At 47.1% G+C, this 14,574-nt stretch overlaps 1 protein-coding gene across 2 annotated transcripts in view; it reads left to right on the top strand.

The window, feature by feature from the left end:
• The window catches only part of inpp5f (inositol polyphosphate-5-phosphatase F), a 243,503-nt gene that overhangs the window by 157,086 nt on the left and 71,843 nt on the right, over nt 1-14,574 (top strand). For both annotated transcript variants that reach the window (XM_073027701.1, XM_073027702.1), the window contains 2 exons: nt 9,096-9,263; nt 11,728-11,784. In XM_073027701.1, the coding sequence (XP_072883802.1) occupies nt 9,096-9,263; nt 11,728-11,784 (225 nt within the window). The remainder of the gene's footprint in view (nt 1-9,095; nt 9,264-11,727; nt 11,785-14,574) is intronic.

The following is a 14,574-nucleotide window of genomic DNA, read 5'->3' as shown; positions in this document are numbered from 1 at the left end:
CAAGACATCTTCAAGGAGCGGTGCCTCAGAAAGGCAGTGCCCATTATTAAGAGCCCCCACCACCCAGGGCATGCCCTCTTCTCATTGTTACCATCAGGAAGGAGGTACAGAAGCCTGAAGAGACACACTCAGTGATTCAGGAACAGCTTCTTCCCCTCTGCCATCTGATTCATAAATGGACATTGAACCCATGACACTACCTCACTATTATTTCTGTTTTAGCACTATTTTTAATTTAACTATTAAAAGCACTTACTGTAATTCTTTTACTTATTTGTTACCCGGTGTTATCATGTGTTACATTGAGCTGCTGCTGCTATGGTGACAAATTTCATGACATGTGCCAGTGATAATAAAGCAGGTTCTGTTTCTGAAATTCAGTCCAAATGTGTATCCCCTTCTCACATGCAAGGGTTTCCATTCCCTATGATATCAGGTGCTGTCAAGGTATGCAAAGTTGCTGATATATTTTCACAAAAACTGAAGGTAGGGATGTTATCTATGAATTTGTTTCATTTGCCGAGAAATTGGCATGCAGAGGTAAGTCAGTGCAGTTTAAGCACTGACATCGAGCATTTTCAGTATTGAAGTATGCACCAGTGCCTCTTACGAACGTTCAGTGAAGTTCAGAAGTGTACAGTAGATGCACGTATTTCACCATATGAACAGGCACTTTCTCATAATCACTTTGTCCTTTTGCATTCCTCTTCATCAGTTCCCCACTTCTCTCCCAGTGTCAGTATCTGCCATCTCAACTTCGATCATCTCTATTGCATTCTCTCTCTCCCTCTCTCTCCCTCTCTCTCCCCTCTCTCTCCCCTCTCTCTCCCCTCTCTCTCCCCTCTCTCTCCCCTCTCTCTCCCCTCTCTCTCCCCTCTCTCTCCCCTCTCTCTCCCCTCTCTCTCCCCTCTCTCTCCCCTCTCTCTCCCCTCTCTCTCCCCTCTCTCTCCCCCTCTCTCCCCCTCTCTCCCCCTCTCTCCCCCTCTCTCCCCCTCTCTCCCCCTCTCTCCCCCTCTCTCCCCCTCTCTTCCCCCTCTCTTCCCCCTCTCTTCCCCCTCTCTTCCCCCATCTCTCTCTCTCTACCTCTACCTCTACCTCTGTAGCCTTTCCCCACAAGGCAAGTCCATTAACCCTGGAACTAGTCGAGTAAATCCTGTCTTCACCTTAATGTCCTTTCTGAAGGGCAGAATTGGAGCCAGTATTCCAACTGTGGGTGGCAGGTGGAGATTTGTCTCTACCAAAGGAGGTGTAAGACACTGCTTCCCTCCGCTAACCCGGAGGTCACCCTTGGGCAGTGTAGCACCTGCTTAGGCCCTCAGTCAGGGTCACCTGAACCATGTGAGAAGGTGGTGGGTGGTCGTATGAACAGTTGGTGCATGTCATAAGGCAGACAATCTCTGAGTATTGACAATGGCTGGTTTCATCCGTCTTGTGAAGACACTGCCCAGAAGACTGCACTAGCTAAACATTTCGGTAGAAAAATTTGCCGAGAACAAACATGATCATGGAAAGACCATGATCGCATATGGCATGGCACATAATGATGATCCTAACTGTGGCAAATTCAGTGTTTAGTGATCATTCATCCTGTGATAAATTGATCATTATACTCACCTCACTTTTTATTCCAGCCCATGATGTTGAAATATCTTATATAAGGTATTTAAACTACTTTCCCATCAGCTACCTTCAAATGTATCTGTACATTTACACCTATTCCCTGTTCTGCTGCCTTCAAGCTAACTGCTGGTCTGCTTTCCATCATGATAAGATACCCACAGTATGACATCCTATCCACGGTGGAGATTAAACTGCATCATAGAATCTAGAGTTTAAAATTTACTTATCAACCATAGTATTTTGCAATTTGAATATACTGAGTGTATAATTTACTGCTCTTCCTCAACAAGCAAAATGTGCGATTGGTTATTCACTTTCCAGGTCAGAGGGAAAGCTGATAGAGCATTCTCTTTAGAGGCAGCACATGGAGCCCAACAAGATTCACTGCAATGCAAGCTGGCATAGGCTCTTTGTTGCTTCCACTTGTCACCTCCCATCCTCTCGGTATTTCCAGTTGTTCCTCTTCCGCCTGCTTATTAAATTCATCTACATTCACCATGGGTTCCTCTTCTGCCAGGATGAGACCACCCTGAGGATGGAGGAACAACACCTTGTATTCCTTCTGGCTAGCCTCCAACCTGATGGCATGAATATCGATATCTCCTTCTGGTTTAAAAGAAAAATTCCCTCTCTCTTCCCTCTCCTTCGATTCCCCACTCTGGCCCCTTACGTCATCTCATCTGCCTATCACCTTCACTTGGGTCTCCTCCTCCTATCTTATCTCCTATGGTCTACTCTTCTCTCCTATCAGATTCTTTCTTCTCTGGCCTTTTACTTTCCAACCTGCCTGTCTTCACCTATCACCTTCTAGCTATCCTCCTTCCCCTTCTGTCACCTTTATATTCTGTCGTCTTCCCCCTTCCTTTCCAGTCCTGGAGAAGGGACTGGGCTCGAAATGTCGACTATTTACTCTTGCATAGATGCTGACTTTCTGAGTTCCTCCAGCATTTTGTGTGTGTGTGTTGATTTGGATTTCCAGCATTTGCAGACTTTCTCGTGTCTATCAGTTCAAATTTATTGTCATCTGACTACATACATAGAAGATAGAAAATCTACAGCACATTATAGCCCACAATGTTGTGCCGACCATGTCACCTACTCTAGAAGTTGCCTAGAAATTCCCTACCATGTAGCCCTCTATTTTACTAAGCTGCATGTACCTGTCTAAGAGTCTCTTAAAAGATCCTATTGTATCCGTCTCCACCACCTTCGCTGGCAGTGCATTCCACGCACACACCACTTCCCCCTGCCTGCCCCGTACAGTCCTAGGCAACAGTCTTAAGTTTATATAAGCTGCAGAGGGTTGTAAATTTAGTTGGCTCCATCTTGGGTACTAGCCTACAAAGTACCCAGGACATTTCAAGAAGTGGTGTCTCAGAAAGGCAGCGTCCATTATTAAGGACCTCCAGCACCCAGGGCATGCCCTTTTCTCACCAGAAAGGAGGTACAGAAGCCTGAAGGCACGCACTCAGGAACAGCTTCTTCCTTTCTGCCATCTGATTCCTAAATGGACATTGATCCAGTGAACGCTACCTCACTTTCTTGACATACGTTATTTCTGTTTTTGCACAATTTTTAATCTATTCAAAATACATATACTGTAATTGATTGTTATTTTGTTTTTTACTTTTTTTCTCCTATATTATGTATTGCATTGAACTGCTGCCGTTAAGTTAACAAATTTCACGACACATGCCAGTGATAATAAACCTGATTCTGATAGTTATCTATAGCTAAGATTTTTGCACAGAACTGTATGGGGGGAGGGGGTGGAGTGTAGGGCTTTGAGGGGGGGTTATCACTGACACTATCAAGTGCTCTCCTGTATCGGTTTCACATGCACTGTATTTTTTCATATTTGATGGCTCGGTGACATTGGAGGCTGTAACACCTTGCTTTTTTTTAAACTTAGAGTTTCTGTGTTCTAAAAGAGAAATTCCCTCCTCTCTCTTTTCTACTTTTAATTGGAACCTTTCATTAGCAGTCAGCTATGTTATTTTGTTGGAAAGCAAGATGTGTGTGCTGGCAAACAGTGTGGAATATGAGCTGAGCTTTGCCTACTCAGACACAACTGCAGGTGAGCTCAAACCTGTTGACAGTAAATATTTGCTGGATGTGGCAGAACCACAAACTGTTCCAGCTGCTTACCATCTGGGAAATGGTACCGCAGCATAAAAGCCAGGACCAACAGGCTCTGGGACAGCTTCTTCCACCAGGCCATCAGACTGATTAATTCATGCTGATACAATTGTATTTCCATGTTGTATTGACTGTCCTGTTGTACATGCTATTTATTATAAATTACTATAAACTGCACATTTAGACGGAGAAGTAACAAAGATTTTTACTCATATATATGAAGGATATAAGTAAAAAAGTCAGTTCAATTCAATAAGTACAATGGATTCCAGTTAACTGGGACACATTGGGACAAGTTCATTTTGGCCCAATTATGTGGCTGCCTCAATTAGCTGAAGTTTCTTTGAAATATTTAACAAGGTATAAGAAAGATAAACTACCATTAACCGAGTAACAATTTCTGTATTTAAACGACATACGGAAGAAATTAGAACACTGCCAATGTCACCATGGTACTGTACTATAAAACTGTATTAGTTCTGAATAGTTATCGATGGAGAAATTCATTCAGTGTACTCTGTCATGTTCTTTTGATTGACAGTAAATGAACAAAATCTATGTAGCCACCTAGTGTAGATAATGGACTGCCTTCAGATAGCATTTTTGACGATTGCAATTCCAAATCTTCATTTTCATTGTAACATTCAAGATGATTGTCAGTACCTTCAAATTCTTCATAGTTTCTATGAGATTTACAGGAAGTTGCTGTTTCCTGCTTGGCATTCGGTCAGCTGCAGAGTCAGCGTCCAGGGACCACCACTCATTGATGTTTCACTCCCTTAGCCCTGGTACATCTTCTGGTGGTGGAGCAGTGACAGGAATGTCTCTCTGCCACCACCCTGCAGCTTTCAATGGAGCTAGTCGGCCCCCCCAATTTCTGTCTTTACTCCTCAGCCACAGCCAAAAGCAGCCCTTTTCTCCCTCTTCAGCCACCTCTGGCGAACCTCCTGAGCCTCGCTCCAGTCACTGCCATATCATGGAGTAACTTTATCAGAGTGCTTTCAAAACCCTGGCATCCCACCTTCACAGGGTAGATGACGGCCCACAAGTCAAGCTTCCATACACTCAGCTGCCAGGCCGGAGTACCTCAGCCTCTTCCGCACATGGGCAGCCTCCACTCCTTCCTCCCCGGGACGGTTAACTCAATGAGGAGGACTGTCTTGGTGGCCATGGACCACAGTACTACGTCTGCTGGAGAGATGTGGTGGTGATTTCTTTGGGGAAATTGCAGCTGTCTGCCGAGATCTGCCCTCTTGTTCCACTCCTTGCCTGTGGAGAGAAGTCCTAAGGGAGCTCTTGGGCGGGTGCATCAGCGATCTTACCAGCCTTAACAAATGGGATGAGTTGCTGTCCCGCTGGGGAAAGGCTGCTTCTCGCATCCTGCCTTCAGGTCTCCGGGATCTCCACCAGCTTCTTTAGGACCTGGTCGTGCCACCATCTGTAGTGCCCTTGGCACAGCACGATCTTGCGTCCTGTGGTGGAGGCTGGCTTTGGTGGTATCACACAGGGGCTAGCTATCCTCACTGGTGATGATTTTGGAGGCAGGGCGATTTGTCATAGGTTGCCTTGATGAGGGAGCTCAGTCTGGCTTGTGGGACCTTCCACAGGTCTGACCAGTTGAATGATCTGTTGATGGTGCTCTCCCACATTGTTTATCTTCCCTGGCAGCCGTGTGCCGGTGCCTTCACCCCCCCCACTAGTGCCTTCTCCTCTCCACTACCATTGCTATCCTCTCTTTCTTCGTGGCTTTGGACCAGAAATGTGTTGCCTTCCCCCAGTCAAGTCCTGTATGTCCAGCCTGGACTCTCCCCACAAACTCTTTTTGCTGCAACCTGCTGATGGCTCGGTCTCCTTCAGCTTGAGCTCTCCATTTATAGCCAGTATGGATTGAGGCATTGCCAGCCCTCACCAGTGTGTCAGTGGACTCCCTCAGCTCAACGACCAGTCGGATTTTCTCCTGTTTGTACCCCAGGCGGATGTATCTCAGTACACAAAAATACAACTGCAGATGCTGTGGATCAAAGAATACGAACACAACGCTGGGAGAACTCAGCAGGTCAGGCAGCATCCGTGAGAAAAGAGTGGCCAACGTTTTGGGTCGAGACCCTTCACCAGGAATGGGGGGGGGGGGGAGAGGGCCGAAGCCCAGTAATAGAGATAGGGGAGGGGGTAGGGCCTAGAGGCGCCAGGTGGAGAACCAATCAGAGGAAGGATAAAGGGGGGAGGGGATAAGCATGAAAGAACTGTAGAGATAAAGGAGCAGAAAGTTGAAAGGGGAGAGAGGCAGAGAGGGACCAAGGATAGGGGGAGGGGGAGGGAATTACCGGAAATTGGGGAATTCAATGTTCACACCACCAGTCTGGAGGCTACCCAGATGGTAGATGAGGTGTTGCTCCTCCAACCTGAGTTTGGCCTCATCATGGCAGTAGAGGAGGCCATGTATAGACATATCTAGATGGGAATGAGAGGCAGAGTTGAAGTGGGTGGCAACCGGGAGGTCCTGTCTATTGTGACGGACGGAGCATAGGTGCTTGATGAAGCGTCCTATCTGCGTCGGGTCTCGCCGATGTAGAGGAGGCTGCACCGGGAGCACCGGATGCAATAGACGACTCCAGCAGACTCGCAGGTAAAGTGTTGCCTCACCTGGAAGGACTGTTTGGGGCCCGGAATGGTGGTAAGGGGGGAGGTGTGGGGACAGGTGTAGCATTTGCGCTTGCAGGGATAAGTGCCAGGTGGGAGTTCTGTGGGGAGGGACGTGTGGACCAGGTAGTCGCGGAGGGAACGATCCCTGCGAAAAGCTGAGAGGGGTAGGGAGGGAAAGATGTGCTGGGTGGTGGGGTCCTGTTGAAGGTGGCGGAAGTTGCGGAGGATAATGTGTTGGATCCGGAGGCTGGTGGGGTGGTAGGTGAGGATGTATCTCAGTGGCAGCTGTAACATGTTCTTCTCAAAGAGACCAGTGTCTGAGAAACACGGAGACAGCCCCAGCCATTTCCCGTGTACAATTTGGCTATCCCGTCCACTCTACTGGCTCTTGATGAGGGAATTTTTCACATTTTCAGGAGCCACGTCGTTCTTTGGCACAGTGTGAACTGGTAGCACCACACTTTATACTTTCCAGGTAGTTGGCTCTGGTCGAGTCTGGCCAGGCCCCTGTGAGCTGCTTCTATGCTACTTCCCCATCTGCCTCACAGGGAGCTGTACGATGTACTGCCCCCCAAGGCCTTGGATGGGCTGCCTGGCCATCGATGGGATTTCCTCACCCCCTACAGCAGGGGTGACGCTGTCACTTCTGTCCCATTTTCAGAGGGATAGGCTTCATCTTCATCCTTGCCCATGTCACTAGCTCATCCAGCCTCTTCAGCAGCCTTCTTGTGCGTGCAGCCGGCTGAAGGATGCTTGTGACCTCATCCATGGAGCTTCTCAGTGGAGGAGGCCTCTGTCCTGGCTGTAGCTTTATCCCATCGACCACCAGCCTTGCTCCAATAGGATGATCTCGAAGGCGGCCACAAACAGGACAGGAGAGATGGTACACCCCATTGCGATGCCTACTTCGAGCAGCTGCCACCCCGTTGTAAAGTCGTGAGAAGAGAAGCCCGTCCGGAGGTCACTGAAGTAGTTGGAAACCAGGCCTCCTGCACCTTTGGGAATGTAAGAGAACTCCATCCCGAAGCTGATGAGCTGGTGAGGCACAGACCATTCAGCATTCGGAAGATCCAGTCACTCAACCCGCAGGCCACCTTCCTCACGCTTGGCTCGTTGATCTGGTCCCGTGTCGATGATGCATGCTCCTCACGTCCCGGGAACCTTGGAACTCCTCCTGCCTTCTGGCAGCTGGTGTCAGTGCATCGTGAGCGAGCTGGTCATCCTCTTAGCCACACAGAGAAGATGATTTTCCCCTCCATGTTCAGCAGTGCGATGCTGCTGAACTGGAATTCTGCTCTTCGGGGATGAACGCTGTCACAGCTCTTTGCCACTCCCATGGGATGTGCTGGTTTTTCCAGACAATTCTCATTCGGTTCCACAGGATCTTTAGCACACGAGGGCAGTTTTTATAGAGCTTGTACGGAACTCTGTTGGGACCTGGCGCTAAAGCTAAACTTGCCTTTCTGATGATGCCTCTGACCAGTGAGCTTGGGGGAGGGAGGTATTAAACTGGACGGTTGGAGGAGCTGGACGTGGAACATACCCTAGTGATCCAAGGTAAGTTTTCCTTGCTAGATCGCTGTACCCTAGTATACTGCTCCAGCTCCTATTTGGTGACTCCAGCTTCCAGCTCTTTTATCCTCCAACTTCCATCGAGCGTTTTTGAAGGGATTCCTGAAGAAATTCGTTCTTACCCCTCTCTCTCTCCTCCCTCTCCCCCCTCTCTCCCCCTCTCCCCCCCCTCTCTCCCTCTCTCTCCCCCTCTCTCTCCCCCTCTCTCTCCCCCTCTCTCTCCCCCTCTCCCCCCTCTCCCCCCTCTCCCCCCTCTCCCCCCCTCTCCCCCTCTCCCCCCTCTCCCCCCTCTCCCCCCCTCTCCCCCCTCTCCCCCCTCTCCCCCCTCTCCCCCCTCTCCCCCCTTTCCCCCCTCTCCCCCCTCTCCCCCCTCCCCCACCTCTATCCCCCCTCCCCATCCTCCCCTCCCCCTCCTTTTTTGTTGAAGTAGTGAAATGGTTTCATTTTCACTTCCAGCCGTTTTTAGCATCTCCAAGCCTGAATGCTTGAAACTGCAGTGAGCAATAACAGTTCTGAATTGTCTTACTGCTTATTTCTTGCCAACTATCAGTGACAGACATCACTGCTTTCTGAACACAAACACATGCAACCTGCACCATTTTCAAAACAGTTTGCTCTAAGTACAGCGTGTTTTCTGCTGGCCACACAGGTGCAAGCGACTGACTCAAGTTAGAAACTGTTCGGCCACAGTCTCCTGTCCCAATTAAGCGACAGTGTGTTCCAAATAGACGAAGGAAATCCCAGATATCACCTCGATTAGTTTTTGTTCTTTGAGTTGTCCCAAATAAGCAGTTGCCCCTATTAACTGATGGTCCAGTTAACTGGAATCTACTGTGTATTCTGTTTTGAGTCCTAAAAATGTTGTGCCTTGCATAAAACATATATCTTATAAAGTCTTCTCTGTGAGGCAAACATAGCTGTTGAGTATTGGGGAAATGTGTCTGTGGCCACTGTGGATGTCTGTGTTGACCTTGGATGGATTCCCTCTGTTGGCTGCTCTGAGGAGACTTGATTGAATGCTTGGTGTGCTGGGCGTGGATGGAAAAGTGGTACCTGGAGAGTGTGACACATGCTTTGATTCCCCTGCCCTGTCCATTTAAGCATCTGGTTTCTGCTCGCAGGCCAAGGAAAACAAGGAAAAGGAACGTTTGGAGCGAAGGTTGCTGGAAGAGCTCATCAAGATGTTCGTGGATTCTGATTCATTCTATTACAGCCAGACCTATGACCTTACAAATTCGATACAGAGGCAGAGTGCATCAGAGAAGAAAGAAGCATCGTTGTGGCAAAGGGTAAGGTCTCCCTCAGATGTAACTGCTCCAGATGTCAGGCAGACCAGATCTGACTGAAGCCCATCTGAAATTATAGTGTTCCCCCCCCCCCCCCCCCCACCTGTCACATTCCTCATCATTTCATACAAGGCAGCTATGGTGAAGAGTTGGGGGGGGGGGCCTTCTAACATGGAAGGCTTCAACCCAAGCCCCAGGACTGTTCATCATACTCATGGTGCCTGGCATTTTCTAACTCTCTCAGTAGGTAGTCCATGAAGGAGAAATCTGGCAGTTGTCTCTTCACTCGTGAACACAGTTGAAGGCTTTAGAGCAAAACATAGGATGGCATTGTGGAGATATCTCTCTACCCAAAGGAGGTGTAAGGCCACTAGCCTGCAGGTCCCCCTTGGGCAAGGTGTAGTTTAGCCTCTCCCCCAATCAGGGTCACTTGAAGTCATGGGAGCAGGTGGTGGGCGGTCGTACGAGCAGCCAGTGCACATCACAAGTCCAGGTTATGTGACCGCTGACACCAGGCAGACAATCTCTGAAGAGTATTAATAATGGCTGGAGTCACTCGTCTTGTAAAGACACTGCCCAGAAGAAGGCAATGACAAGCCAGTTCTGTAGAGAAAAATTAACCAAGAACAATAATGGTCATGAGACAGTGATTGCCCACGGCATACAACACGGCACATAATGATGACGATGTATGGCAATTTAGCCTGCTGTTAGCTAAACTGGGGATTAAAAATAATTCTTAGAGTAAGCAAGTACTAAACAGTGTAACCCAAGCTGTTGGTGGGTCTTAACTTTAAGCTGTCTGCGTTACTAACCACACCCACGCTCATCATGTTTCCATCTGGCTCCATGATTCACTTGACTTTCCTTCAGCTGTCTGACCCATGGACTGAAATTTAATTCACTTCGCCCATTTCTGACACCTCTCTCCTCTTTCTCAATCCCTCTGTCTCCATCTCTGGAGACAAACTGTTTTTTATAAACTTACTGATTCCCACCCTGTCTCTTGTAAAAATGCTGTTCTCTTTTTTCAGTTCCTTTGTCTTTGCTGTATATATTCCTAGGATGAGGCGTTCCTCTCCAGGACATCAGACGTCCACTCTCCACTTTCCACAGGGATCTCTTGCCTATTTGTCCCTCCCCACTAATCTCCCTCCTGGAAAATCTCCCCATAAGCAGCAGAAATGCTACACCACCTCCCTCACCTCCTTTCAGGGCCCCAAACAGTTCTTTCAGGTGAGGCAACATTTCACATGCGAGTCTGTTGCATCTGGTGCTCCTGTACATTGGTGAAACCGTTACAACTTGGGGGATCACTTTGTCAAGCACCCTCACTCTGTAAGTCAAAAGCTGAATTTCTCAGTGACCAACCATCTTAATTCCTATCCTCATTGCTGTTCCAACATGGTCTCCTCTTTTGCCACGATGAGGCCACTGTCAGGGTGGAGTTGCAGCACTTCATATTCCATCTAGGTAGCCTCCAAACCTGGTGGCAAGAACATCGCTCTCTCCTTCCAGCAAAAGTTCCCTCCTCTTCATTTCCCCACTCTGACATCTCACCTCTTCTCACCTGCCTATCACCTGGTGCCCCTCCTCCTTCCCTTTCTCCCATGATCTGCTCTCCTCCTCTTCTCTTACCTACCTTTACCTTTCCCACCTACTTGACTTCACGTATCACCTTCTAGTAGTCCTTCCCCTTCACCCCACCTTTTCATTCTGGCATCTTCCCCTTTTCTTTCTGGTCCCGAAGAAAGGTCAGCGCTTGAAATATTTCCATAGATGCTTCCTGATCTGCTGAGTTCCTCCAGCACTTTGTGTGTGCTGCTTTGGATTTCCAGCACCTGCAGAATATCTTGTGTTTATTCCTTCTTTTCTTACCTATTTCCATTTTTCTGTTCACATTTAGGATTAACTTCAATCTCCATCTGTCTGCATCTCATCTCTTGTACTCTATTCCATTTCAGCCTGGGGTATTACTTAACCTTAAAGGTATTTTTTATGTCCCAGATCTTGATACATTGCATTAGTCACTGGGGTACACAGAAGGGTCTTGTACAGAAGTTACTTGTTAAGGAAGCACTAACTGGGTCAAATGAAAGTGTAGGATTTTGTCAATAAAACATGCCAGAGTTGCTTTATGTGCTTAACTTCCATTACGAGCAAACCAAAAGCAGTCACCTGACATTGATATCATTGCATCAGACTCCATCTCTTCAAGTGAACTACGGTAACACAATGTTAATATAGCTCGGAGCGTTGGAGTTCAGAGTTCAACTTTAAAAAACTCTGGTGTTTGTGAATTTTATTTATTGTGAACAATATGTGCCATCTGTCACCCGTTACATTATCATACAATCGCAACAAGTCAATCTATGTAGGATACAGCAACGGAAAGGTTTGTAATCAAAGTCAGATGCAGAGAATCAGTGGTATGTTGCTACTTGCCAATGTCTTTCTTTTCTCACAGGTTGACGATAGGTTTTTCTGGAATAAATACATGATGGATGATCTGATTCAGTTAAATGTAAGTAACAACATTAATGGTGTTGAGACGAAATACTGTTTACATTGCTGTCTCATTATCGGCAGTTCCTTGCGTTGAAGAATGATGTGCTTCGAGTTCTGTTTTGTGGGGTGGCTGAAAAGGCTATTGTGGGACACGAAGAGTCTGCCACAAGCCGGGGCAGGAGGTACCTGATGGGACTGAGTGCTCTTAGAGGTGAATTACTGCTTGTAACTCTGCTGGCGTTTAGGGCAGCAATGAATGTCCTCCATCTCTGGCAGTGTTCCTTCATCATGTCAGTAGCTTCCTCTGTGTTCCCTACTGTCAGTTATGCAAGTTCCAGGTGGAGAGTCAGGAATACCATCGCACTCAGATGTAGAAGGATTCTTCGTTGCTGTTTCCGTAACAATTTCGTTTTGACCAGTCCTAGCCCTGTTGTTATTACTGAGATGAACCCCCACCCCCAAACCTAGTGGACCAGTGGACCACTCCTAGTCTGTCCTACCTTTGACCTGTTTGGCATGGGGGACCCTACCAAGAGCCAAAGCATAAAGTCCTGACTGCGAACAAATATCACCACGTCATTGCGGTACGCAAGACTCCAAACCAGGACAAGGTTGTGGTCCTCTTGGAGGCTAGAGATGAAACAGTCCAGTTTTTATACTGCCTTTCTGTGTGCTTCTGATGACCCCTGGTGTTTTGGGTGAAACAGCCTTGTTTCACACAAGTCTGTTCTTGGATTGGACTTCTTTAGAACCCATTTCTTAAAACCATATCTTGCACATTATGTGCAATGAATTTTGGTAGCAGCCAGATTTGAATAAACTGCATCATCATCTGATGGAATTGATGGAGCCAAAGTCTTTTGGGGTTAAAGAAAGCTGCCAGCACTCAAAATTAACATGCAGTAGTGATCCAGATAGATGGAACAAAGGTCACTTTATTATCCTCCCAGCCCTGATAATAAATTTGTACATTTGCATCTATTTTGCAAAAGACTAAACTGATCCACCTTGATACCACTCCATCATACTTCTCTTACTTATCAACACTGTGGTGCCACGTTATGAAGAAACTTTTTGCTGATGTTCTGGTTAGGTTGTGACAAAACCAGTCATTAATGTACAGCACTGTGCAAAAGTCTTAGGCACATATATATATAGCTAGGGTGCCTAAAACTTTTGCACAGTACTTGTAGTAATTTTATGTATTGCATTGTACTGCTACCGCAGAAAAAAAACAAATTTCACAACATATCAGAATCAGGTTTATTATCACCGGAATGTGAGTGATGATGAACCTGATTCTGATATGGGTATCTATTGTGGACTGAGAGTGGGAAGGGAGCAAGGAGAGGGGGAATCATGGTTGAGAAAAGGGGAAGGGAGAGAGGAGAGAGTGGGAAACATCAGAGAGACATTCTGTAATGGTCAGTAAACCAGTTGTTTGGAATCAAGTGGCCTTGCCTGGTGTCTCAGGGCTGGGTGTGTTTGCACCTGTGACACCATCACACCTCCCCCCAACTTCCTGACTTCCTGCCCCGGCACTCCTCCTCTGCCACCTGTCCCACACCTCTCCTGCAGTGCTCCACCCATTCCCAACATCCTTGGCTCTCATCAGATTTGCATACTCCCTCCCCGCTCCATGTGGACAAATGCAGTACCGTGCAGAAGTTTTCATGTTTTACAGTTCTACAACATTGAATCAAAGTGGATTTAACTTGGCTTTTTTGACACTGATCAACAGAAAAAGACTCTTTGGGTCAAAGTGAAAGCAGATCTCTACAGACATAAAACATGAATACTTCCATTGGGGGGGGAGTGTTAATACTTTTGAGAGGCACTGTATATGTAATTAGAATGCTATCTGTGATACATCTGTAGAAATTTGTGACCTACCAAATCTCCTCAAGCTCCTAATAAAATATAGTTGCTGCCATGTCTTCTTTGTGACTGCAACAATATGTTGGGCTTGGGATAGATCCTCAGTGATGTTGACACCCAGGAACTTGAAACAACTGACCCTTTCCACCTCTGATCCCTTGGTGAGGATTGGTGTGTGTTCCCTTATCTTACACTTTTCAGAAGACCACAATCAGTTCTTTGGTCTTACTGACATTGAGTGCGAGGTTATTGCTGCAAAACCACTTGACTAGCTGATCAACCTCTGCACAAAGTTGCTGCTGTGTTTCATGTTATAAGCGTGACTGCACTTCAATTATCCTGACAGCATATTGGGGTGGTTAATGAAAACAAAACCAGAATTAAAAGGTTAATTGTATCACATTTCTTCCAGCAATATTGCAAATTAAAATTGTAGTACCATTAAATTGTGGGAATAAATTCATTAACTGCAAGCCCAAAAACCATTAACCTCTATCCATAATCCAGTCTACTAGTAATGCTACTAGTAACACTGCTACGGCCTCGCCTTATCAGTTTGAGCTCATGGGACTAGATATTTTAATTCCTTTGATAAGTAGATCCTAGCTTGGGTCATAGCTTAGAGATCTTGAGGTGGGGCCTGGTGGGTGTCAGATGCTTCCCTGGGGTCATCAGGTGTAGACCCCCCCCCCCCCCAGGTGTTTTGTCACTTTAAGCCCGCTACATCTCCAGAGGGCTGAACAGTGTGACCCGGTGTCCCAGGCGTACCCCCTTCACAGTTGACCACCCGTGGGTCATTTTAGGGCCCAGCTGCCGTCACTCCTCTTCATCCATAACCAGTGGCTGCCTCCGAGAGTTCTTTTATAGCTTGCCGCTGGCCCTGGCCTTGGACTCCCAGATCTCTGCAGACATAAAACATGAAAACTTC

This window comes from Hemitrygon akajei, chromosome 23, assembly GCF_048418815.1.
Source record: "Hemitrygon akajei chromosome 23, sHemAka1.3, whole genome shotgun sequence".
Taxonomy (NCBI): domain Eukaryota; kingdom Metazoa; phylum Chordata; class Chondrichthyes; order Myliobatiformes; family Dasyatidae; genus Hemitrygon; species Hemitrygon akajei.
Note: the sequence above shows the minus strand (reverse complement) of the source record. Positions and strands in the feature narration are given on the sequence as shown.